The sequence below is a fragment of the Sminthopsis crassicaudata genome, chromosome 2, assembly GCF_048593235.1.
Source record: "Sminthopsis crassicaudata isolate SCR6 chromosome 2, ASM4859323v1, whole genome shotgun sequence".
NCBI classification, from domain to species: Eukaryota; Metazoa; Chordata; class Mammalia; order Dasyuromorphia; family Dasyuridae; genus Sminthopsis; species Sminthopsis crassicaudata.
In genome coordinates, this window is record NC_133618.1 from 28,406,343 (window position 1) to 28,431,164 (window position 24,822).

The 24,822-nt window shown below is 52.7% G+C and overlaps 2 protein-coding genes across 8 annotated transcripts in view; both read right to left on the minus strand.

The window, feature by feature from the left end:
* The window catches only part of SFXN5 (sideroflexin 5), a 203,896-nt gene extending 195,817 nt beyond the window's left edge, over positions 1-8,079 (minus strand). Inside the window, exon 1 of one of the 2 annotated variants that reach the window (XM_074285546.1) lies at positions 7,403-7,563. In XM_074285546.1, the coding sequence (XP_074141647.1) occupies positions 7,403-7,492 (90 nt within the window). In that variant the 5' untranslated portion in view covers positions 7,493-7,563. Of the gene's footprint in view, positions 1-7,402 lie in introns of both variants that reach the window. The other variant, XM_074285547.1, reaches the window with a different exon arrangement.
* A 1,013-nt stretch (positions 8,080-9,092) lies between these two features.
* RAB11FIP5 (RAB11 family interacting protein 5) overlaps positions 9,093-24,822 on the minus strand; it is a 39,148-nt gene continuing 23,418 nt past the window's right edge. For 5 of the 6 annotated variants that reach the window (XM_074285541.1, XM_074285540.1, XM_074285544.1 and 2 more), the window contains 3 exons: positions 20,922-22,763; positions 12,140-12,326; positions 9,093-11,712 (listed from right to left, as the gene is read on the minus strand). In XM_074285541.1, coding sequence (XP_074141642.1) covers positions 11,503-11,712; positions 12,140-12,326; positions 20,922-22,763 — 2,239 coding nt within the window. In that variant the 3' untranslated portion in view covers positions 9,093-11,502. The remainder of the gene's footprint in view (positions 11,713-12,139; positions 12,327-20,921; positions 22,764-24,822) is intronic. The other variant, XM_074285545.1, reaches the window with a different exon arrangement.

Sequence of the window (24,822 nt, forward strand, 5' to 3'; positions counted from 1 at the left end):
GATGTCAAATGAAAGCAAGATGGGCCTGCTGCCCAATGAGTGGATTCTCTACAGCAAACTCATGGAAAGATATGAATAAAAATCTTCCTCCTCTGTTCTGCCAACTGATCTCCTTGGCTTCCTTTCAATCCCTATTAAAATCCCATTTTCTACAAGTCTTCCCCCACCCCTCAATTCCAGTGTCTTCTTTCTGTTATTTCCAATTTATTCTAAATATATATATATATATTATTTGTACACAATTGCTTGCTTTTGTCTTCCCCGTTAGACCATAAGCTCCTTGAGGACCAGAGCCTCTTTTGTATCTTTAGCACTTAGCCCAGTGCCTGACACATAACAGTCACTTAATATATGTTTATTGACTGATTGGAATGAGTTGTGGTATGCTCTTTACAGACCCAATTAAGTATATTTTTGGAAATATCCATTCATATTTTCTTTTGTAGTTGTAGTTTTGTTACCAAAAGCTGCACATAATATTCTTTATTTCTACAATACTCATTATGGTTTCCCCCTTTTTATTTTTGCTTTTAGTCACCTGGTTTTCCTCTCTCTTCTTTTGGATTAAACATCCTGATGACAAAAATTTCCATTAGGCTTTTTTTCTATCACCTCTTTGTGCTAGTTGTTAATATAATTTCCTTTTTATTTCAATCTAATTGATGCATCCTCTTATTTTGAAGATTTCTTGAGGTCTCTTGTTTTGCATGTGATTACTTTGTTCACTGTCTCATTTTTTTAACAAATAACTCATTAATTTTCTCTTTTGTATCAACATAAGCATTCAGGGATATGAATTTGTCTTCATGTAACTACTTGGGCTACAACCCACAAATTCTATACAATGTATTTATATTGTCATTATCTTTAATGCACTTTGTTTTTGTTTCCATAATTTGTGCTTCAACCCAAGCTCTATTTACAAGTCATGTTTTAGCCTTCACAGAGGACTACATCATTTGATCATATCTTTTTTCTTATTGACTAGGATTACGTTATGATCCTTAAATATAAATATAGTTTTAAATAACTTCTGTTAAGGGACAGGTCAATTCTCCGGGAGCCTCCACAGCTGTGGATCACAACATCTGAAAAAGTTGCAGGACAGCCTTTGCTGACACTGGCGTTGCTTGTGGACTGGGAACAAGATAAATCAGAGGCAGAGGGAAGAGGAGAGAGGTCAGACAAAGCAACAACCTCTCAGAGAACAGCAACTACTCAGTCTTCTTGCTATTATCTTCTCATATAAGGAGATCCATTCTGTAGGTCTGGAATGAATCTCTAGCAACCATTGGTGGGTGGCTCCTGTGACACAATAAATTTCTATATTTCTGAATGCATTTATGATTAGCATGCTCTAGAACCCACGGAGGTTCACAATCCCAAATAGGGTCTTATAAATGAATTGGGAGGGGTCCTGAAATTATGATTTATTATCAGTATCTATTAAATATATCTATGCACACACATACATATATACCCAGGGTCATGTAAAAATTTTTCAGGCAGAAAGAGGTCACGAATGGAAAAAAATTTAAGAAACCCTACTATAGAATACAATTTTTGTTCTATGTATATTTGGGAGGGGAAAAGGCATTTTTTGGATTTTTCCATTCAATTCTCATCACACATCTACTAAATTTAATTTCCTCAGAAATCTACTCAAGTACAGAATTTTTTTGGTTTATCTTTCTGTTTTATTTATCACCAGGTTTCACAGAACCCAATTTCATCATGGGCTCATGAGTAGATCTCAAAGGATCTATTAATTTGTTTTTTTTTAGACAGTTGAATTCATGAAATTTTAATAACTTGCAGTTCCTAAGTCATCAGGATAAGAGTTGCTTAGTACTGCCATTCTCTCATTGTCAGGGTACCCATGAGCATACTGCCTCAATTTATCTCTTTTTTTAAAAATCTGGACCTGTGATGTCTTCAACATAGTTGATGTGTTGAGTGAGTTGGACTTGGGGTCTACCCCACTGGTACCCTGTGAATTCAGCTGACCTACAATCCATACTCCCCCCCCCATTTCTGGGAAATTTTCTTTCATGACTGCCTAATAACCAGTGTTCAGATTCCTTTCTTCTTCACCACTCTTAAAGTATAATTAATCAGACATTAGTTGAATATAGAAAAAAGAATCGAGCCAGAAAAGGTCAAGCAAACTAATAGATGAATAAGCCAAAGAGGATCGGTTAGAAAGAGAATATGTAAGAGGAAGAGAATTCTGGGAGAAGGAAAGTGATGGCTACTGGCAAATATTTAAAGAGCTGTTGTCTGAGACTTGTTCTTTCTATTCCTGAAGAACAAAATCGGAGCTGTGAACTGGGAGCAGAAGTTGAAGAAAGAATAAGCATGATTTGGTAAAAAAAAAAAAAAAAGACAAGCTCCTGAGACTCAGTGATGCTCCAAAGTGGCATGAGCTCCTTGGGAAAGAGAAGCATCTCCCTCTTTGGAGGCTTTCCAATAGCCTGTAACCCTTGATTTCTTTGCAGCACCTGCCCCTATTGCAATATCATCCACCTGGATCACCTTCGTTCTCCAGGTATTTCCTCTCTCCTGCCTTCCCCCTGCATTTTTTATTGCATTTCAATGTCTTTTGCTTGATTATTATCCATGTCATTCCTTCTTGCATAGACTCTACGACAGTGGTCCTCAAACTTTTTAAATAGGGGCCAATTCACTGTCCCTCAGACTGTTGGAGGGCCAGACTATAGTAAAAGCACTGTCTCCACCCCTCAGCCCATTTGCCATAACCAGGTGGCCCCATAAACGTCCTCCGTGGGCATCTGGTCTGCGGGCAGTAGTTTGAGAACCCCTGCAGTCTACGAAATTTAAAAAGCACTTGTTCCTTGGGAAAAAAAGCTCTGGAAAATCTGGACAGCACCTTAAAATGAAGCGACCTCACTGCTGACAAAGGTTGTAGAGTCAAAGTTAGGGTTTTTCCCATAGTAATATACAGTTGTGAGAATAGGACTATAAATAAAAGTTGAGTACCACAGAATCAACACTGAAATTGTGGTGCTATGGAGAGTCCCTTGGACATCAAGAAGGTTAGTCAATACTTTAAAAAAACTAATTAACTGGAAGGTCAAATATTAAAGATGAAACTTAAATACTTTGGCCATATAATGAGAAGATGGAACTCCTAAGAAAAGACCTTGATGTTGAGAAAGACTAAAAGCAAATGGAAAAGGACTTGGCAAAGGATGAAATGGATAGAGAGTGTCATGGAAGCAATGAACCTGAACTTGGATGAACTTTGTGAGATAATGCAGGAGAGAAGGCCTAGTAGCTATGATCCATGAGATCACGAAGAGTTGGACACAACTGAACATCACCACCACCCCAAGAGCCTTTCCTTAGCCTGCCTCCCCCCTCCCTTTCTTTCTCTCCCCTCTCTCTCTCTTTTTCTCTTTCTCAGTGTGTGTGTGTGTGTGTGTGTGTGTGTGTGTGTGTGTGTGTGTGTGTGTGTGTGTAAACATATCAACTCCCATGGTTTCAACAGTTATCTCCATGCAGATAATTTTCCAATCAATGTATCCTACCCTTGTCTCTCTTCTGAGCTTCACACATCATCACCAAATGCCTTGGAGACCTTGCCTCCAAGGTGTCCATCCCATCAGCTTCTCATACTCACAACATACCCAAAACAACCCGTTCTCATTCCCCATCAATCCAGATAGACGCAGAGGGTCATAGCATCCTTGAAGCCAGCCTGGACTCTTCAATTCTCCTGAACTCTCCATAGCCAATCCATTGCCAAATCTTATTTCTATCTCCATAACAATACAACTGAACACCACACTTCTTGAATCTGCCCCTTTCTCAGTCCCCAGCCAAATTCAGACCTTCTCACATGTGCTCCAGTCTCTCCAATCTAGCTCTTCACACAGTTGCCATGTTGTTATTCCTAAAACTCTATTCTAATCCCATTCTACTCAAAAAGCTCTGGAAAACCCCTGTCATCTCTAAAATAAAATACAGATTGTCCATTTAGTAATGTCCTTTACAGCCTGGTTCCAATCTGCCTTCTTCAACTGATTTCCCATTACCCAGCCTCCTCCCAGCCCACATTCCAGCCAAACCAACTGCTTGCGGTCCCTTGTATACCATACCTTATGGATCCTGTTGCTGTGACTCTGGACACAGTCGTCCCCAAATCTTTAATGCACCCCTTCCTTCTCCCCTCCCCTGCCGGAAGCCGAACCTTACTTTAAAACCCATTTCAAGAACCACCTACTACAATGAGCTGCCCATGGGAAGCAATTTCCTCCAATCCTGAAAGTATGTTGCATATATTTCGTGTTCATTTCAGAAAGACAGCATGCATGGTGAATGGAAAGTCAACCTCAATCAAGAAGGCCGAAGTTCACGTGGTGATTCTGCCACATTCTGGTTGAGTGACCATAGGAAAGTCACTTAAAGTCTCCATATCCTAGTATCTCTCTAAATTGCAGATACAGTCCATGTTCTGATGGACAAAAGCAGACTGGGTCCCAAAAAGATGGCTATTGTTTCACTTCAGGACTATAGAGTGAATCCTGGGAGACTGGAAAGATGTCTTTTTTTAGTGCTCCGGAGCCCCCATCACTGTGATTCCTCCTATGGTTATCAATTGATAGCAGTTAATTCTCCATATTTGATTCATTTTTAGAAATTGGTGTTAACAGATGCAATGGTATCAAATTCAAATAGAAACCATACAGAACAATGGCTTTTAGCTGCATAATCACTTAGAACATTAGCATTATTTCTTTTCTATTGTAGTTTATTTGATTAAATATTTTCTAATTATATTTTAATCTGGTTTGGGTGCCTTTTAGGAATACTGGGGGCCTCTTTTACACCTCTGTATGAAGCTATCAGAGCCTAGCATCTTAACATTTTAAACTTGTTTACCTGCCTGGCTCAGCGATCCATTGTACACTAATCCTGCTTTGGGAGAGGGAGTTGTTCCACCTAGCAATTCCCTATTTCAGAGACCTCACAGGTCTAATCCATGTCTCTATAGTTCAGATTCTTTTATCTGTGTTCACATTACTCTTTTCATGTAGATTATTACCCATAAGGCAAGGGTGGTTGTTGGGTTATTTTTTTCGCCTTTATATCCCCAGCACCTACCGCAGTACCTGGCACATCGTGGGTACTCCCTAGTATTGGCTGAATTGTACGGTTTAGGAATTTGGTCTCCACTGCTCCCAAATATCTCTAATAATAATTAGCATTATTATAATGTCTACTAGGTGCCAGATACTGTGTAAATGCTTTGAAAATAGTCCCTTTGGATTCCCACAACTTCAGATGGTAGGAGCTATCATTATCCTCATCTTACAAATGAGGAAACTGAGGCAAACAAATGTTAAGTGGTTGGGGGGGGGAGGGAGGGTCTGATTTGAACTTGAGCTTCCTGATTCTAGGCTCAGCTCTACCCACTGCCCCACCCAAGATTTAAATCTATGGCTTTTGATAAGAACTCTTCCAGTTACTATCCAAGTCATCTTCCCCAGCCTCAGTTTCCAGATCTATGAAACTCGTGGAGCTACAGGGGAGCGAGACCACCTGGAAGGTCCCTGCCAGGCCCAGATCTGGGGCTTTCTCTGGAAAGGGCAGTAGCCCACTGACAATCTTCTTCAAAGCTCAAACAAGTGAATGATACAGAGACATCCAGACCCTGCTACGGTCTGATTCCACACTCCCTCTGTCTCTGTGACTAAGACCTCTTTTCCCAGCCTATTTATCCTCTGCATCCTGCTCCTTCAAGGGCAGGGAGCCGCACTCCAGCCTCATCTCAGCATGTCTGTGCAGGCCATCTTGTTTCACTTGGGGAGGAAGCCAGAAAGCTTTTCTTTTCAACCCCTGAAGGAACAACTGAGGCAGCTTTCCCCACCATCCCAGCCCCACATTTTCCCTATTTAATTAGTGAAGGTAAATCAGTTCTCTTTTCCCGGCTTTCCTTTTCCCTCCCAAGAATCGGGGGCAAAGCAGCCGCGTCTCCACCGTGAGTTCCCCCTCCATCTCTCTGCAATCTGGTTTTTCCCACTTTTTTCTCCTCTGTCCTTAACAGCCCCCAAGTTCAGCTCAGGAGACTCTCGGTGCCTCAGTGCTTTTTTTCTTCAGGAAGTCTGTTTTCTCCTTTACTCTGAGGGAATCTCAGCTGCTCACCCCTCAGGGAGCTGGCAGAATGCTGAGAGCTCAGGGGCGCTCGGCGCAGGAGTCCCAGGGAGCAGTTCTGCAAATCTCCCGTTCTTGGGGGACAAGGACACACGCACGGCGTCCGCATCCTCCTCTCCCCGGGCGGGGGATAAGCTGAGCACAGGTCAGTCTATCCCTGTTTTGGTGCCCTTGATGCACGGCTCCCCCAGGGTTATGATGGGAGTCTCTGCGGGGTGCCCTCCTTGCACTACCCCTCACCACTGGGAGACTTCACTCCGAGGGGGACAGGCCTGGAGGCCCCGGGCGGGGGGAAGGCTCTCGGCAGGCGGGGTCAGTCCCACCGCAGAGGGCACTTAGGGGGCGCCCCCCCAGGGAACGAGGCGATCGGGCTGGCAGCTCGCGAGCCGCTTTAGGATGATGACTCAGCACCCTCCACTACCTCCCACCCCCCTTTTGGGTTTCTGGCAGCAAATCTGTCTCAGAGCTCTTCGCCAAGCCCCTCCCAAGTCCAAGCCCCCCACTCTCCACCCAGAGAGCACTGCGGGGGAGGAGGATGGCAAGGAGCTGGGCCACCCAGGGAAGGGAAAGGAAGGCCAGACGGGGCAGGGCTCCGATTCGGGGTCACGTCGCGGGGCTGCGAGCGAAATCCCGGCTCGGCCCAGGGTCCCTGAAGGACACTGGCCAGAGCCGCGTACCCGGAGATATCGAGAGCCCTGAGCGACCTCAGGCTGCAGCCCCGAGACTGCGAGTCCCTGAAGGGCCGGGCCTGGCCCTACCGGGAAAACAGTTCAGAGGTGGCTACACAGTAGCAAAGTCGCATCCGCCCGCGGGACTTGAACTTGTCACCTTCGAGTCCAGGGCTCCAAAGCCCAAGGAAAACTCCATTCAGATCCACCAATCCCTTCCTCCAACCATATCCCGCCCCGGTCCCCTTCCAACCAATCACAGGGCGGCTTGAGACTCCAGTCATGGGCGGAGCCGGCCCCCAGAGAGCGACAGAGCCAGCGACCAATGGGAAGCCAGATAACGAGCGGCCTCCCACCGAACCGTCCAATGGCCGAGAAGCGGCGGAGGCCACGGTCCCCACGGTTGCAGTTGCGGGCGCCGGTGGCCGCAGGCTGCAGACCCCGGCGCTGGGAGGGGGGGCGGGGGCAGAAGGCATGGGCTCGCCGCTGCCCCCCTCCTCACCCGCCCCGTATCGCCCCCTCCCCCGCTCGGCACCTGGTCCAGCCGTGAGCCTCACCTGCTGGAAGCGGGGCTTGCCCAGCTGGAATGGAGGGGTCTCCGCCGAGGCGGCTTCCGCCGCTGCTGCCGCCGCCGCAGTCTCCGCCATGGCCACTGATGCCCGCAATCCCCGGCCCTTTTAAAATGTCCCTCCTCGGCCCCCGCCGCAGCTGCCTCTCCCCATTGGCTGCAGCCAACCGCAGCGTCAGGGCAGCGCCGGGGATTATGGGCGATGTAGTTTTTCTTCCCTGCGCTCCTGGGAAGAGACCATAGAATAGGGAGCCAAGAGAGGCCAGAGCGTCTCTCCCAGAGCATGGGGCTGGGGCTTTGCACCAGCAGCCATTTTAGTGTGGGTAAGCAGGGACCTTGGCCGAGTGCCTGATGGGACAGATGACCACAGGCCAGATTTTATGGGTGCGAAGGCAAAGGCCGGCCCACAACTCTGTCTCCCCAATTTGGATTTCTCCCATGACCTCCCATAAGGTCAGTGCCATCTCCGGCCATTACCACTCCAGCCCTAACTGGCGGCCAAACCCGCAGGAAGCTCCGTGGTTATAACGTCCGGGGAAGAGAGGCAGCTCCCCTGGCCGGGGGCTCCACGTGCTCCTCAGTGCTGAGGAAGCCTGGCTCTTACCATTGACAGTCAGCTGGGGCCCAGTCAGGAAACCTCGGCTCTGTCCCACCTCAGAAGCCTCCTGGGTGACCCTGGGCAGGCCCATCCTCAGTTTCCTCATCTGTAAAATGGGGCCCGGACCTACCTCCCAGAGGCTCAGAGGGGTAAGATGTAGGAAGCGAGTGGTCAATGCTGGGCGCCGGCACCGCTGGCTAATTAGAGAGGGGAGGGGGATGCAACTTTCTCTCTAACCTTCGGGTTTCTTTGTAGTCCTGTGTATTTTACTTTACAAATTCAACATCATTCTGAGGAGTCCTGATTAAAAAACAAAAAAGTTCTGAAGAAGCTGAGCTTCAGCCCGAGTCCTGGGTCCTCCTTGGCTGAGGGGCCCCGGGGCCCTCCTGCTGACCCACTCCCCTTGTGCCCGGCGCATGAAGAGCCCTCAAGTTCTCACTGCACTGAGTAGTGCTGGCCGAGCGAGGGCCGGAGCTGCCCCCCCTCCCCCCAGCCAGAAGGTGCTGCTTGTGACCTTGAGCTAACCTCGGGCCCTTCCTCCTCCCAGCAGTTAGGAAGGGGGTCTGACTGGAGGGTCCTAATCTCTGCTCCCATCAGCACACAAAGGGGCTGTGATGTCATGGACTCATCATACAAATACAACAAACTGTAACCGGTCTGACTGACCCTGAAAGGTGACCCTAAGTGCCTGAGGATCAGCCGGCCCGCTGGCTATCATTTATAATCAACCCATAAAGCAAGCCAAAAAAAAAGAGACAAGCACTGGTTGACAAGGGCCTTGGTTCAAGTTTGTTCAAAATCCGAATCAAAGCTATACCCAGGGCTGGGTAAGAGGAACCACACCTGCCAATGACAAAGCAGAAGGTGGAACAACCAGTGGGGCCCGATGGTCTTGGACCCAGGGCGCCTGGGCTCCCCGGCTGCTTACCGCCCCCCCAGCTAGTCCCCAGGGGCCCTGGTCTCAATGCATAGAAACCACCTTTGCTCCCCCTGCACCTCGCAAGGCTGCAGCGAGGGAGGCGGATGCGAAGCCCCCTCCCTCCGAGACCCCTCGGCCCAGTAACCAGAAGGAGTCGCCCACTGTAGATGAATCCAATTTTTATTCTTTGTAAAGTGCTTAAAACGCAAAGAACAAGCTCTTTAGAAACATGAACTGCAACAAGGAAGACAAACAGTGAAGCAAAATAACGTTCATCCTTTTCTCTCTCCTGGGGCCTCCAACCGGGGCCAAGGGCAAAAAGACAACATAGAAGAACTCTGGGTCTGAATGCAAAAACTCGTGGCTTGGCCGTGGACTTCGGCCCTTTCCCAAAGCCCAGCAAGGCTGGGGTCCTTTTCTCCTTGGCTGTGCCCCAAGAAGGGGCGTTCCCTCTCGCTCCTCTCCCCCCTTGGATGTCTGCAGGCTGGGAAACTGAGAGAGGAAAGGGGCTGCGAGCGACTCAAATGGGGTTTTCAAGAGAGGCCACTGAAGGAGGGGGGAGGGCATTGCTTTCTATTTCCAGGGACTCGTTCCTCCATCAGGACAGCCCCCCCGAATCTCACACGCACACAATCAACTCAGTCATACACACACGTTCCCATAGCACGCGTACACACACACACACACACACACACACACACACACACACAACACACACACACTCGCACTTTTCCTCTCTCTGATGACACAGCCCTTAAAGGCAGACACAGACTCAAGACCTGCCAACAGCAGCCTTCCCCACCCCCTCAGCTGCCATCCCAGAAAGGGCCCCAGACTCCCCCCCCCAAAGCTGCCCAGAGTACCTGCCCAGAGGGCCAGGTCAAAGATGGAGGGCACATAGATGGCTGAGACCGGGCCCGAGTGCCAGGTTAGGGAGAGGCCAGTTGGGGGACGTGGGACACAGGATGAATGCTTACTTTTTAAAGTGCAACACAGCCCAGTTAACTAAGGCAGCTGGGTGGGGAGGGTGAGAATAGCAGCTTGGCTGGCTGGCAAGGGGGGGCCCACAGCTGAGAGCTTTTCTCCCCCAAGTACAGCATCCTGTTGCCTCCACTGAGATAATTTGGCTGGGAGAAGAGGAAGGAGGTGGGGGCAGCCAGCAGTAATCGGGGATGGGAGAGAAGAGGGTCACCCAGTTCAGTCATCATCTCAAGGGCATGGAGCTGCTTAGTAATTCATGGAGGAAGGGGGGGGGGTGTCCAACATCACTCCCCCCTGCCCCACTTTTGGCTTCCTGGGCCTGGGAACTCTCCCCCCAAGCTGGCCAGCTATCCACGCCCCCCCCCAACTCTCCCCCCCTCACTCTGCCCCTCCCACTTTCTCACACTCGGCTCAAGGTTGGGGAGGTGAGCCAGAGGTGCCCAGAGCCACATAGCCGGTGCCAGGCCAGGGGGGGCAGAGGCCCTGCCCCCTCTTCTCTTTGGCAGGGAGGAGCGGGGAGCTAGATAGAAAAAGCCCATCATGGAAAGGGAGGCGGGGCAGGTGGACCTCAGTCCAGACCCCTGCCTGGGCCCCTCCCCACAAGGCACATTTTACATGTTAATGATTTTTTTTCTAAGGACAAACCCCACTGGGCTGCAGAGTTTTGGCATCTGAACGGGTAAGCAGAGAACAGAGAAGCTTTTAAACATTAAAACCCAAACAGATCCAAGAAGAACCCCAGACACAGGAAGCCTGGGATCAGATAGAAACCTGGGGGGGAGGGGAGGGGTGGATGACTCTTTAGGAGAAGCAACAGAACCCAAATCCCTCCCGGAACAGAACAAGCCACAGACCCGGAGAAGATGCACCGTCCAAGCTCTATCTGCCTCCCCCACATGAAGGGCAGGGCCAGGCGCTCACAAGGCACACACACACACACCCCCAGACACACACACACACACACACACACACACACACACACACACACACACAGTGGAGACAGGGAAGTGCAGCCTCAGGGCGATGGATGAGCCGGCTGTCTGTCAGGCTCACATTTTGGCAGCCTGGTTCCTAGGAGGTAACACTGGCAGTAACATGAGGGCAAGGGAGTGGGAGCAGGGCCACTCCAACCGGGCTGGGGGCTTGGAACAATCGGGTTCAGACCTGGATAGGGACTCTCACAACCTCCCCGATAGCAACACCCCTTTCACTGCCCCCCATGTTGTCCCTGGAAGACTACAGCACCCCCAAGCTCCAGCAGACCCAAAGTGAAACAGGCCAGAGCAGAGATGGCTTCCTCCCTTCCAGATCTGTCCCGGGCAGCAGGGGGAGCAGAAAAAAGGTTCTCTTTGGGGCCCTGGCTCCTCCCTTGCCAGGAAGGGCCTAAACTCCACCATAGGGCCACACCAGGAAGGCCACAATTCCACCATAAACTCTTTGCTGGGAAGATTGCCTGCCTGTGGGGGTGAGTGAGAGAGTGTGTGTGTGTGTGTGTGTGTGTGTGTGTGTGTGTGTGTGTGTGTGTGTGTGTGTGTGTGTGTGTGTGTGCGCGCGCCTATGAGCCCTCAGGGGAGGAACGAGGGAGGGGGGGTTACTTGGGGGCCCGTGGCCCCGGCGGGATCTGCAGCAGCGTCGGGGATGTCTCCATGATGCGCACCAGGAGCTGGTCGATGTAGCTCTCCAGCTCATGCACGTGCTCGTCACGGCGGCTCAGTTCTCGCTCGCGCTGCAGGAGCAGGGCAATCAGCTCATCGTGGGTCAGGTGGTAGTATTTGGCCGACTGGTCCGGTTGCGAGGGGTCCTGAGGCAAGCAGAGCCAAGGGCTGAGGGATGGTGTCTGGACTCCCTCCCCCTCCCCACAGGCCCCCAGCACACAGACATCATGATATGGTCCCTGGCCTCTAGGAGCTTTTATTCTGAGGGATTCTTCAGTGCAATAACTAGAGAAAAACCAAGGGGCTAGCATGGGGTCAGCAGGGAAGGAGAGAGCCAGAGTAGGTACACGGTCTCGGATATGAAGGGGCTGGCTCAGCAAATGCTTGTAGACTGACTCACAGAGCTAGTGGCTCTGAAAATGCAGATCTGGAGGTAGCCAAGAGGAAGGCAGCTTGGGGCAGGCGCTCTCAGGTAGGCCTGAATCCAGTCTCAATGCCCTAAGACAGCACTGCTGGCCCCAGGCTCCCATCCAGAACAGGTCGAAGGCCCACCTCCCCGCCTAGCCCGCTCACCTTCAGTTTCACCTTGGACTCCGCTGTCTGGTCAGCCTGGGGGGCCACAGGCTGAATGTTGCCTGAGGTGACTGTCTTGAGTTTCTCCAACCCACTGGTCAAGGCTGAGCTCAGGCTAGATCGAGGTGGCTTCCTGTCTACGGCTCCCTCTGGGGGGGCCGAGCTGAGGGGCTTCACAGGGTGGGGGCTGGGGAAACAAGAAGAGAGCTATCAGATGGGAGTCTTGATGGGATGAATTTTAGAGGCTGATCTGAACCAGTACCCACATTCAAACATTCAAGGCAAGTAGTCACCAGCCCTAGCCCAAAGCCCACCCCACACTGCCCCTTCCACTTTTGTTAGGAAGCTCTTCCCGCTATTTGCCCTAAAGCTGCTTTTTGGCAGTGATTACCCATACTCCTGATTCTGCCTTCTAGGGCCAAATACTGTCCACAGGACGGGGCTCACCCATCCCTCAAGCATTCCCCGCTCCAGACTGGACAGCCAGTACCTCCAACCCATCCACACAAGGAGCCCGTTCATGGCCCTCCATCACCCGGGGGACCCTGCTCTGGACACTCCTCTACTCTCTCCTCAAATGGGGTCTTTGGAAGGTGTAAGAGGCCGAAACTCTTGAGTCAATGCACTGAGGTCGGACAATCGAGCACTTGAGGCTAATTACCGATTGGATGATACTCTATAAGAATTTGCTTGGAAAATGGCCCTTCCCACTATCCTGTGCTGGCCCAATTGTTTGGTCTATACAGAGAATTGTGGGAGGGCCTAGGAGGTGCAGGGAGACTAGCCGGGGTCACTTCTGTGAGAGAGGAGAAGGTGAGGTCACAGAGATCCTACGCGTCCACTCTCTTCATTTCTATCGCTAAAGACCAAGAATAAAGACTTTTGCTTATCCTGACTCTGGCTGATTCTAAGGTATCCAGCGTGCTAGCACAGTCGCCACAGAAGCGAAACCACAATAAAAGCAATGACATTATCAGAGATAGAAGGCAGTCATGTTTTAAAACTGGTCTGAGACGATGCCAATCAAATATGCTTGGGACGGAAAAGACTTTTCCTTTTGGAAATCATTAAATCTCAGAAGGGATCCCAGAGGTATTTAACCACGTATTTAAGACACCAGTTAAATTAAATTCAACAAACATTTACAAAAAACCTACAACTGTGTGCAGATTGCTTCGAACAAGTCAATTTTTAGAGGTTCTTACATGGGTGTAAGGACACTAGGCTGACCTTGACCGCATAAAGGCAGACTGAGCTGATCTCCCCCACTTTTAGTTAATGCTCTGTGAGTTATACTTTGGATGTTGTACCAGGCAAACATTTCATTATTTCATTTTTAATTGTGTGCTTCTTAAGAACAGATCTTATTCTAAGGATAAATACAAAAGCTGTAGCTCTTAAAAAGCACACTTCAGTGACTGTCAGAGACATTGCACTGGCTGTTGGGGTGGGAAAATCAAGCATTTCAAGGATCATCAAATCCTCCATGAGATAGGACTGGGTGCACTGAGTGAGCCCAATGGTTGTAGCAAAGAGATACAATGTATTATGGGAGGAAAACAAAAAGATGTAACAAGTTGCAAGTTTTACAAAAGTCAACACACTTTTGTTTTGTACAATACACTTTGTAACAAGTATATGGCCCCAGACCCACCTTCTCTTTTCAGCCCGCCCTCATCACTTCACACACTGATTAGTGCAAAAGCTGCTAGCAGTGGTCCTCAAACTTTTTAACTAGGGGGCCAGTTCACTGTCCCTCAGACTTTTGGAGGGCCGGACTATAGTAAAAACAAAAGCTCACACTCTGTCTCCGCCCCTCAGCCCATTTCCTATAACCAGGTGGGCTGCATAACCGTCCTCAGCGGGCCTGCAGGCCATAGTTTGAGAACCCCTGTCTCATCTCTTCCCGCTCCCCTCAGCCCAATCCAATTGTATCACTTCTCCATACATCCCAGTAGCTCCCTCTTGCTTCCACATCAGATACAAACTGCTAAGAAAATGCTTCCCTTAGCATGGTGTAGCCCTGTATCCCTTGCTAACCCGCTCCTCTCACACACCTTTCCAAGATTCTCATCCCCTCTGCCATCCCACTCCACACAGTCGATGATCTCTGCTGTTGCTCCAATGAGAAGTTCCCATTTCTTGACTGGGTATTTTTACCGATTGTTCCTCCTCATCTCTTCTCCTTGGCTTCCATCATGTACCAACTAAAATCCCACCAGGAGGCTTTCCCAAGCCTTCTGAATGCTAGGGTCTTCCTCGCAGTGATTATCCCCAATTCATCCTGTTGCAAGATTGCAAACTCTTTAAGAGTAGGGACCACTGCCTTTCTTAGCAAAGGGCCTGGCAAATGTTGTGGTTCGTCGTTTTTCAGTCATGTCCAACTCTTTGTGACCCCTTTTGGGTTTTCTCAACAAAGACACTGGAGTGGTTTCCCATTTCCTTCTCCAGCTCATTTGACAAATGAAGAAACTGAGGGAGAGTAAAGTGACTTGTCCAGGATCGCACAACTAGTAAGGATCTAAGGCGGTTTAAACTGTGGTCTCAATGACTTCCCTGCCAGATGATTAATCCACCGTGCCAAAAATAATCAGCAATAACAATTGCTAATTGCCTGATTAACAAATCTTATGCTAGGTAGAGAGCAAGACTTGAGTTCAAGTCCCCCATCTCACACAAGTTGATCTTGTGGTTCTAGGAAAACCACTTAACCTCTCAATGCTTCAGAGCAACTCGTCATCCCAAAATTTGTGGTACGCAGCTTAAGTAGGCCATGGGGGAGTCATGTCTATCTCTAACTTGTTTCATCAAAAAATAATAATTAAAAAATAAAAAATAAAAAATAAAGGAAAAGAGATCAAGAATTAAGCCTGCAATTAAGATCCCAGAAGACCAACCAATCAAAGGGAGGAGTCAAAGTGCTTGCACATGGTGTGCTGGAGGCCATGGAAATGAGCAACAACAGAAGTAGAGGAAGAACTCCAAGAGGACCAGAAATAAACCCAGACATATGGCTCAGACACCCAGACACAAACTCACCAAGTTCAGGGAATGGGTAATTAACCTTGAAGGGACTGCCCGACCCAGCCCCTACTTTTACAGGAAATGAAAAGGAGCCCCAAGAGAACAGAGCACATCTCTGAGCTGGAACCCCCAAGGCCACCTCACTGTAACTCGCTGATTTTATAGAGGGAAAAGGAAGGCACAAAAGGAGTATCTCAGTGCAAAAAGCACTAGGCCCCAAAATCAAATCACGTCCTAGTTGGGTGAGCCTGGGCAAGTGCCTTCACCCTGTTTAGCTAGTTTCCTCAACTGTAAAATGAGCTGGAGAAGGAAACATGCATACTCGCACACACGTGCAACACGCGTATACACACACTTCAGGTGCACGTCAGCACATGAGAAAATGATTCCATTTTAATCTCACTGAAAAACACTGGAGCCAGTATTACTTGTCCAAAAATCACGGCCGTGGCGTTTTCTGAATTTCCGCACTTATCTGTAGTTTCAAGGCAACGTGAGCCAGAAGAGAAAGAGCCTGTCTCAAAGTTAGGAAGCCCTGGGTTCGAATGTCACTGCTACTATACTGTGGCTGCAGAATTCCCAGAGGTAGGCTCTTTTTGGGGGGACAGGGGGAAGAAACACGGTAGAAGACAGATACTTTTAAGGTTAATTTAAATTATCTACATTTTCTCTTTCATTGTCGGTGCCTTGAGCACCAACAAAACGATAGTGATCTGTAACGTTTGTACTGACTGTCAGTGCTCCCACTGAAAACTTAACCATTTGTTCTCTGGAGTTAATCTGAGCTAACTCCAGCCCAGTTCTGGGTACCAGAACCCGGGGCAAGCCCTTACCCTTTTTGCCTTGGTTTTCTCACCTGAGAAATAGAGACAGAGTATTCTAACATAGAGAGAGCTGCCGTTGAGGCAGGGCCCAACACTGCCCTCATCAGACTGGGACGAGCAGGCAATGCTGCCAAGACAGTCTCCCTCAATTCGAGGCTCTTGTTTTAAAATGGGGTGAACTCAGCTACAAAAGCCGGCTCTGGGGCTCACGGGGAGACTCAAGACACAAGACACAAATGTGAGGAAATCTTTAAAATGACTGCACGGCAGGCATCGAAAAAAGGCTTTCGTGTTGTTTGGGTGGAAAATGTGCTGGGATGTGGCCTACCTGACAGGCCAGTAAGGTGGATTGACCTGTTGAATGACCAGCTCTAAAAGCAGAAAGGCGTCAATGGTCCAATATCAACTTGGCAGGAAATCTCCATCTGAGCCTGCTCTGGCCTTAGTCTGGGCTTCTCAAGATTTTTATCAATGACAAGAAAAGCCTATGGATGACAAACTTATTTAATCTGCAAGACAGCAAGCCTAAATCTGCCTTCACAGACCTAAGAAGGATCCCAAAAGATCTCCTCCGCTGACCACCACAACAGACTGGATCTTAAGGGAGAAAGAAGTAAAGACTTAGTTCAAATAATCAATGTCACAGACGGCAGCTGCTCTGAAAAGACTGGATTTTACGGCCAAACGCCCGGTTTGAGGCCACGGTGGGATCTGGCCAAAGCCAGGGGACACCCACCCACATCTGAAGTGCTCTCTTCTGGGCACCCCATTTTAGAAGGGACACCGATAAAGTATAGAACATACAGGGGAAGCACCCTGGAGTCTGGAGGGTCGAAATGAAATCTTATAAGGATCAGAAAGCTACTGAACAATACCTGAGACAAGAGAAGATTAGAGGGGCTGGGTTCAGGTATCTGAAGGGTCAAAGGGTAATTAGACTGAGGACAGAGTTAGAAGCAACAAGCAGAATTTGCACATGGAGGGATTGAGGCTCAATTGCACTTATGCTGAAGGAAGGCAAAGTGCTTGACCAGTAGCAGCTCGAGATCATCCCCATTCTACAGATGAGGAAACAGACTGAGGCACTGAGGGCCAGGAAGTGGCTGAGGCCAAGCCAGCACTGGGCAGTGAGCGGTGCAGAGGTCCCCCCAGGGGCCCTCTCCTAGAGGCCAAGTGGAAGGGGGGCGGAGAGGGTGCAGGGGTGCCCCAGGGGACGGACGCCTGACTGCCCCTTACTGGCATGTGACCCTGCACTAGTCTTTTCCCTTCTTGAGTAGGTCACATTTTCTTTCTTGGTTAAATGGGGGTCCTAGAGGCAGCTAGTTGGCACAGTGGATAGAGCACCAGCCCTGAATTCGGGAGGACCCGAGTTCAAATCTTGTCTCAGACACTTAAGACGACTTCCTAGCTATGTGACCCTGGGCAAGTCACTTAACCCCAGCCTCAGAAAAAAAAAAAAAAAAGAAAAAGAAATGGGGGTCCTGGACCAAAAGCTGCCGAAATCCTCCAGCCAGGACAGCCCGACACAAGCAGTACATGGGGGGGTTCCTGGAGGTTTGTCGGCCGCAGCACCCCATTCAGTGCCCGCCAGTGGTGCCTGGACCGGCTCGAAAGCCTTCTAAAACAGGGCTGCCAGCAGCTGGTCCCAAGCTGGCCTCTCCAGCCTTCCTGGAGTCCCAGGGAGAAGCCCATCTTCCCCCAGCCCTCTGTGGGCCGGCTTTCTGCCTAGCCCCTTATGAAAAGCCAGTCCGATCCTCAACGCTTTCCATCATGCTGCTGTAGGCAAGGGGGCGCCTGGGGCCCTGCCTCCACTCCGGCTCCCCGCTGCCCATGACCCTCAGCCTCAGTTCCCTCTTCTGTAAAATGAGCTGGCTAAGGAGACAGCACCATCTCCCCTATCTCTGCTGGGAAAGCCAGTGGGGTCCGATACGTCATGATGAGTGAGATGGGGTGCATCTTGCAGTTTTCAATGAAGGGGCTCCCCCAGAACCAAGGGGCTCCTCTGGCGCCCAGTCCCTGTAGCTCGGGGTCCTCTCTCCTTTGCCTTCAGGGGCCACAGCTCCTCACAGCTGGGACCATCCCCACTTGTCTCGAGCCAAGGGAGCCATCGCTGACCCCAGCTGCCTCCTCTTCCAGGAGGGGGATCTTGTAGTTAAACAGCCGGACCCCGAGTCTCAGGGGAGAGTGCAGGAAGAGGGAGGGAGAACAGGGGTCTAGGTCTTCTACCCCTGCCTTTTCAGGCTGGAGATGGGCCCTCCTTGGTGGCCTCCCGGCCCAGCGAGCTCAGTTGGGAGCCACCATATGAGGAAAGGCGCTGGCCAGCTATGCAAAGCACGGCCGATGTTCCGGTTTGCCTTCTCTGGCCTCCTGGCCCCATTTCCTGCCTTATTTGTATATCCTGGTGTGATCAGAACAGGCACAGTTGGTCCAGAAGTGACTGTCACCCCCGCGCCTTCCTCAGTAAGCCCCCTCCCCCCAGGGCAGACACTTTTCCTTCACTTGGGGACTGACTGGCCCAAGCCCAGCACAATGCCTTGTACCCAGAATGGACGGAATAATTCCTCTGTATGAAAGAAGTCAGGCAGAGGGACCTCTAACATCTGGGCCAAGTGTGGCACCAAGCTGGCTACCCATGGTCCTGTGTCCTGAGGAACTGCAGTCACCTCCTGGGGCAGGCCCTGGTGTTACCCGCCATAGTCTCCTGCCCAAGGCTGGCGCCGTTTGGCTACCAAGACTCATCTGGCCTCCTCAGAAAGCCAGGGGCTCCCTCTGACCCCCCAGAATCGTGTGGCTGGTGCTGGCAGCCCTCCGCAGCCCAGACCACTCCTGCCTTTCTGATCTGTGTTTTAATTCATCACACACAAACCTCCCCAGCCCTGCCTCCTCAGGGGCTGCCCGCGACCTGGCAATGGGCTCGATGCCAACAAAGGGCTCCTGCTTTTCACACAATCTGTCTTGTTTGCGCACAGCCACCGAGATGTGGTCTCCTCACTGGACTGGGAGCTCCCTGAAGGCAGGGACAGGCCCTTCTTTGCCTCACCAACACTTAGTATCTGACTGGCCAATTGAAATGGGGCTCCTGTCCCGTGTCCCACGGGGATGACATGGCAGCCAGTCAGCCAACATTTCTGAAACACCTATTACGTGCCAGGCCCCGGGCTAAGCACCAAGGACACAACAGAGGGGAAGCTCAAGGGGGAGACAACATGCAAATATCTGTGTACAAACAAGCTGCAGGCAAGGAGACGAGAGGCGCTCTCAAACAGAGGAAGGCAACTGACCGGCAGAGACTGGATTGAGGCTTTGGATCTTTGATTTCATCAGGATATGGGGAGGCCGGGGGCAAAAAGCAAATCGGAAGCTCTCCTTGGAAGGAGAGAAGCTCCGGAGCCCCCGAGAGGCTGCCTCAGAGTCCCCGAGCCAGTTCCGAGGTGTCCGTCCCAGCACAGCTGAAGCCAGGCCTTCCTACTGCCCCTTCTTTCCCCCCAGGCCTCCTCTATCTCGGAGCCAGGACATCTCACCAAAAGGAATCCAAAGATCAATTTAGCCAAACACATGAAGACAACTACACTGGCATAATCTGCATCCCCGGACAGGCCCCCACACCCTGCCAGGGCGGCCATGAGAATAAGGCCGGTCCCGGCCATGCAGGTTCCTAACGCTGAGCTTCTGTAACAGGAAAGTGGGTACGTATCACCCTCCCTCTTTCCCTCACAGGGCCACGGAAAGGATCTGCTCGGTCGGCCTTAAATTGAACATGGATGAGGGACGTTTCTTTTTCTGACAACCCCCCCTTTGAGACCCAGACAATCAGAACCTTCTAAGGAGAAGAGGTTTCAGAAGTTTTCTGTTTCCCCCCTCCCCAGCAATCCATTTCCAGCCCGGGCAGCCCAAGTTCTCTCTCCTCCCCCCAGAACCTGAGCCTCGCCGGCCTCCTGGACTTTCATCTCCTGGGTTCCAGAACCAAGCCCCCAGGCACACCCCCTACCCAGCCCTGGGCCTTTTCTCTCCCTGAGTTGGGGTTCCTGTCTTCCCCCAGAAGAACGTAAGCACTCTGCAGGCAGGAGCCGTCAGGCCTGCCTGCAGCGGCATCCACAGCAAGAGAAGGGCTTTCTCTGCCATCCCTTTGTATGAGGGAGGATACTCGGGGGAGGGGAGAAGGGGAGTGAGAAAGGAAAGGGAAGTGAGGAGGGAGAAGAGAAGGAGGAGGAGGGAGGAGGGAACGAGGGAGAGGGAAAAGGGAGAGAGAAGTGAGGAAGGAAGAGGGAGGAGGGAGAGAAGAGTGAGAGGGAAAGGGAAGAGAAGAGAGAGGAGGGAAGGGGAGAGAAGGCAAGGGGGAAAAGTGAGGGGGAGGAGGGAGAAGAAAAGGGAAAAGGGGGGAGGGGAGAAAGAAGGCAGAGGGAAGGAAAGAGAAGGGAGAGGGAAAGGGGAGAAAGGGAATGAAGGGACAGGAGGGAGGGGGGAGAAAGGTACACACAGATTCCCAGAGCTACCATGGCACCAAGAAAAAAAGCGGGTGGAACAGCACTGCCACCTATCGGCCTCTCCCAGCACTGCTCCCAGAGGCCTTGGCTCCCCAGGGGGAGATCTGTCCCGTATGTAGGCCTGGTCAAGGCACTGGCAATGCCATCCCAACGCCACCTGGTCCATGCCTGTGGATGACAGCTTTTGGCTCCCCCGAGCAGCCCCCTCCGCCCAAGGCACAGCCCTGGGGCCCGTGACCAAAGGCCTTCTGTCCCAGGCTCTGTCCTTTGACCTTTGGCCCCTCCCACCGGCAATCCATGGCTTTCCTTTGATTGGCCCCACTAGAATCTGGTCTCTGGCCCCTCCCCCCGCCTCCTCCTCCCCCAGGGCCCTCTGGCCTGGCTCTGGCCTGCCCCTGGGCCCCCCTCTGCACCGGGCACTGCAGCGCCCCGTCCCCCCTTGGCCCTCACCTGGTGCCACGCTGGCTCGGAGGCTCCTCAGCTGGTCGTGTCTCCAGGGGCAGAAGCGCAAGCAGGGTGGAAGGGGTCTCGATGCCCCACTGTGGGATCGAGGAGCCCTCGGTGGGCGAGGGAAACTCGAAGGGGCCTTGGGTTGCGGGGAAGTCCACCAGGGCCGGGGTAGAGAAAGATAAGGGCCGGCTTCCATGCAGAGAGAGGGATTCTTGGCCAGGCTTCCTGCTCACGTTAGTGGCTGGACATGGAGAAGGGACAGGGGGAGGGGGGGGACGAGCAGGGGGAGGGGCCTGAGGAGCCACGGGTTCTAGGCTGGGAGATTCTGGAGAAGCTTCGTCCCCGGTGGACGGCAAGGCCGGGAGGACGAGGGAGGCCGGGCTCCCGTGAGATGAGGGGGGGCTCGAGGCGTCATCTTCACCGTCAGAACCCCAGAAAGGATCTTTCTCTAAAGTGGCCGGGGCCGGGAAACCGGGGGGCTCAGGTTTATCCCAGGAGGTGCCGAGAAATTGAGACTCTGCTTCCTGAACTGCCCAGAGATGCTGGGAGCGGCCAGCCGTGTTCTCCGGGGAGAGGGTCGGCGAAGGTATTTCCAGGTCAGCTGGCGAAGGGCTGGGCGGAGGGACCAGAGGCGTCGGCTCCTGGCGGCTGACGGAGCCCCCTTCGGACGCCCGCCGGTCTGCATGCTCTGCAGACGAGCAGCCCTCCGGCTCTTCCAGACCCGGGTTGGGCCTCTGCAGCTCGAACCCCAGCAGTTGGAGCCCCTGCGGCTCGGGCTCCTGTGGCTCAGGCTTCTGCAGCTCAAGTCCCTGTGGCTCGGGCCCCTGTGGATTGGGTCCTTGCAGCTCAAGCCTCTCTGACTTGGGCCCCTCTGACTCGGGCTCCTGCAGCTCAGACCCCTGTGGCTCGGACCCCTGTGGTTCACCCTGGTGGCTGAGATCCTGGAGGTTCAGGAGGATGTCTTCGACCGATGGTTCTGTCCCTTCTTTGCTCAGCATTTCCTTCTCTTCACTCTGAGAATTCTGGGAACTCAGGGGTGTGAAAAGGCGTGGCGGCTTGGGAGGTGGCGTCGTGGCAGGCCTCAGTTCCTCAGGGGATGCCTGCTGGGTCTCAGGGGGCAGTGAGAAGACTTCTCTGCCCACCTCTCCCGGAGAGTCTAGAGGGGGTGCAGGGCCTCTGGGCTCATCCAGGATGCCCCAAAGGGTCTCTTCTTGCTCCCAGCTTCTCTTGGGAATGGGAGGGGGACTCTCCGACATAGAAGTGGCCTTCAGCATCTCGGACGACCAGAGGTCAGTGATGACACTCAGCTCCTGGAAGAGCTGGCTTTCCTGGCCCAGAGGCTCTTTTCGAGGCTCGCAGGGTACTCCCGGGTTCGGCGACTTCTCATCCCCGCTGCCGGCTCTCCTTAGGGTGCCACCGGCTACTGGGCCTTGGTCTGCCTCCCAATGCAGGGAGAGGGTCCCATCCTCTTCCGGCTCCTGGCTCAGGGAGCGCCACTTGGCTGACAAGGAGGGGCTGGGTTCTTGGAACACAGGTGACTGCCAGCCGGCAGTGGCCACCCTCCTTTCCTCAGGACTTGGGGGTCCAGGAGCTTCTAGTGCCAATGGTGCACCGCCTCCCCCTCCCCGGGGGTCTTCTCCAGGCTCAGCCCGCCCCACGTCATCTTGGCCGCCCTGGGGCGCTCCGAAGGCCTCCGGCCCGGGCTCCTCCGGCCCCGTCTCTGCGGCTGGGCCCGAGGGTCCGCGCCCGACATCGGGGGACAGCCTGCTGGCAGCAAAGGCGTTGAAGGTGTCGTCCCACTCTGGCGGGGAGGGCACGGTGGGGGCCGCTCCCAGCGAGCCGCTGGGGAGAGAGCGAGCAGGTGAAGCAAACTTTAGCGCTTTGTCCGCCACGAGCTCCTCAAAGAAGGGGTTGCTCTGCAGGGAGGGGAGGAATGGGTTGGTGGGTCCCAGACATCTGGGGGAGGGGGGAGAGGGGGAGGCAAAGGCGGTGGCAGCAGCGGGTGCAAAGAGGTTAGTGCTTAGCATGCGAGCAGCAGCAGTGGCGGGAACAGGAACAGGGGGGGAGCAGGGGAGGCTGCCCGGAGGAGGCGGCGCAGGCGCATCTGGGCCAGGTTCTACCTGAGGAGACACGTCCAGGCTGCGAAGGAGACAAAACCACGGGCCTCCTGGTTAATGTCTGCTCCTGCTGCAGACCCACCCACACCGAGTGTGCACACACGCATGCAAGTCCACACACACAAACACATGGGCAAACACACAAAACACATGGGCAAACACACCACATACGCACAAACACGCCACATGCACACAAACTGCAAACACATGTGCACCACATGCACACGCATGCAAGTCCACACACACAAACACATGGGCAAACACACCACATACACACAAACACGCCACATGCACACAAACTGCAAACACATGTGCACCACATGCACACGCATGCAAGTCCACACACACAAACACGTGCTACATGCACACTCGTGCAAGCACACAAGTCTGCTCACACACACACGTGCCATTCCCTGCTCACCTATGTGCAAGCACACACGTGCACACATGCAGATACACACATGCGGAAACCCGCGCACACACACGTGCACAGAGGCCTACTGGAAGGTCAGGGCCCGAGGGAGCCTCTTGGGGGCCCAAAGGTGCCCCAAGCCCCTCCAGGTCTGGCTCAGTAGCCAAGGCAGGTGGAGCCAGGAGAGGCAGCCCATCGGGCTGTGACCCCAGTTCCCCGCATGGTTTAAGGCTGGAGCTGGTGCAGCAGCAGCTTCCCTCAGCACTAAGTGGTGGCTGGGGGTGGGAGGGGAAGAGGGCACGGGCACGCGCGCGCACACACACACACACACTCACAGAGCACCACCATATGCCTGCTGGCTCCCCGAAAGCCCTCCAACCCCAGGAGAACACTAAGCAGCTGTGGCCCCCTCCCCACAGCAGCGTCTCTGCCCAGGATTGACCCAGCAGCGTGTGAAAGCCCCCCCAAAGCTGAGGAGAACCCAGGAGCACAGGGCAGTCACCTGACCACAGATCCGGAGCTGGAAGAGACCCAAGTGGTCACCCAGATGACCCCCCAGGTGGTGACCCCAGAGAGGTCACCGAGCCTCCCAGCCTTCAGCTCAGGGTGCAGGGTTCTGCAGAGCCGAGCTCACAGCCATCCCAGAAAGCATGTGCTTCCGCCCCAGCCCTTCCGCTATGGGGCGACCTCCCCTCGATCTACATCCGTGGCTTCAGTGGCTCCTTCTTGGGAGGAGCACCCTCGGCCCGTTCAGGGACAGCTTGGTGGCTTGGGGACCTTCTGACTGCCCCGACAGATGTCGGCATGCTTGGGAAGCGTCTGACTGACCGAAGACTCGACGTGACACAGAAACCTTAACTGGGATCTCCTGCGGCTATGTGCGGGGCGGGGGTGGCCCTTCAGCCCCACGGCCCGGAAGGCTCAGGGCCTTCCTCTGGTTACAGGGTCTGGGGATGGAGGCCGGGCCTCTGCCACTTCTCAAGGCCCCAGCAGCGCTGCTCCCCCTGCCAGCTCCCAAACCCAGAGAAATCCCGGCTCCCAACTGCCGCCCCAAAGTCTGCTCCCAAAGACAGGTGGCAGGGCACACTGGGTAAGGCTCTCCTATGCGCACACTGGGCACCCTCCAACCCGCTCTCCTCCCGCTATTTCTTTTGTACCCTAAGAATATTTCTTCTGCTTTCAAAAAACAGTTCTGAGAAGGGCTTAATAGTTGGCTTCACCCAAATGGCCCCAGGGCTGGGACAAAATGAGGGCCTGGGCTGGAGGTCAGAGGTCAGGGTCTGAGGAATCCAGACTTCATCTGGCCCAGTCCCCTCCCTCTAGAGCAGGAGCCAGAGGACCCTGTATTATTATTCCCATTTTAGAGGGGGAA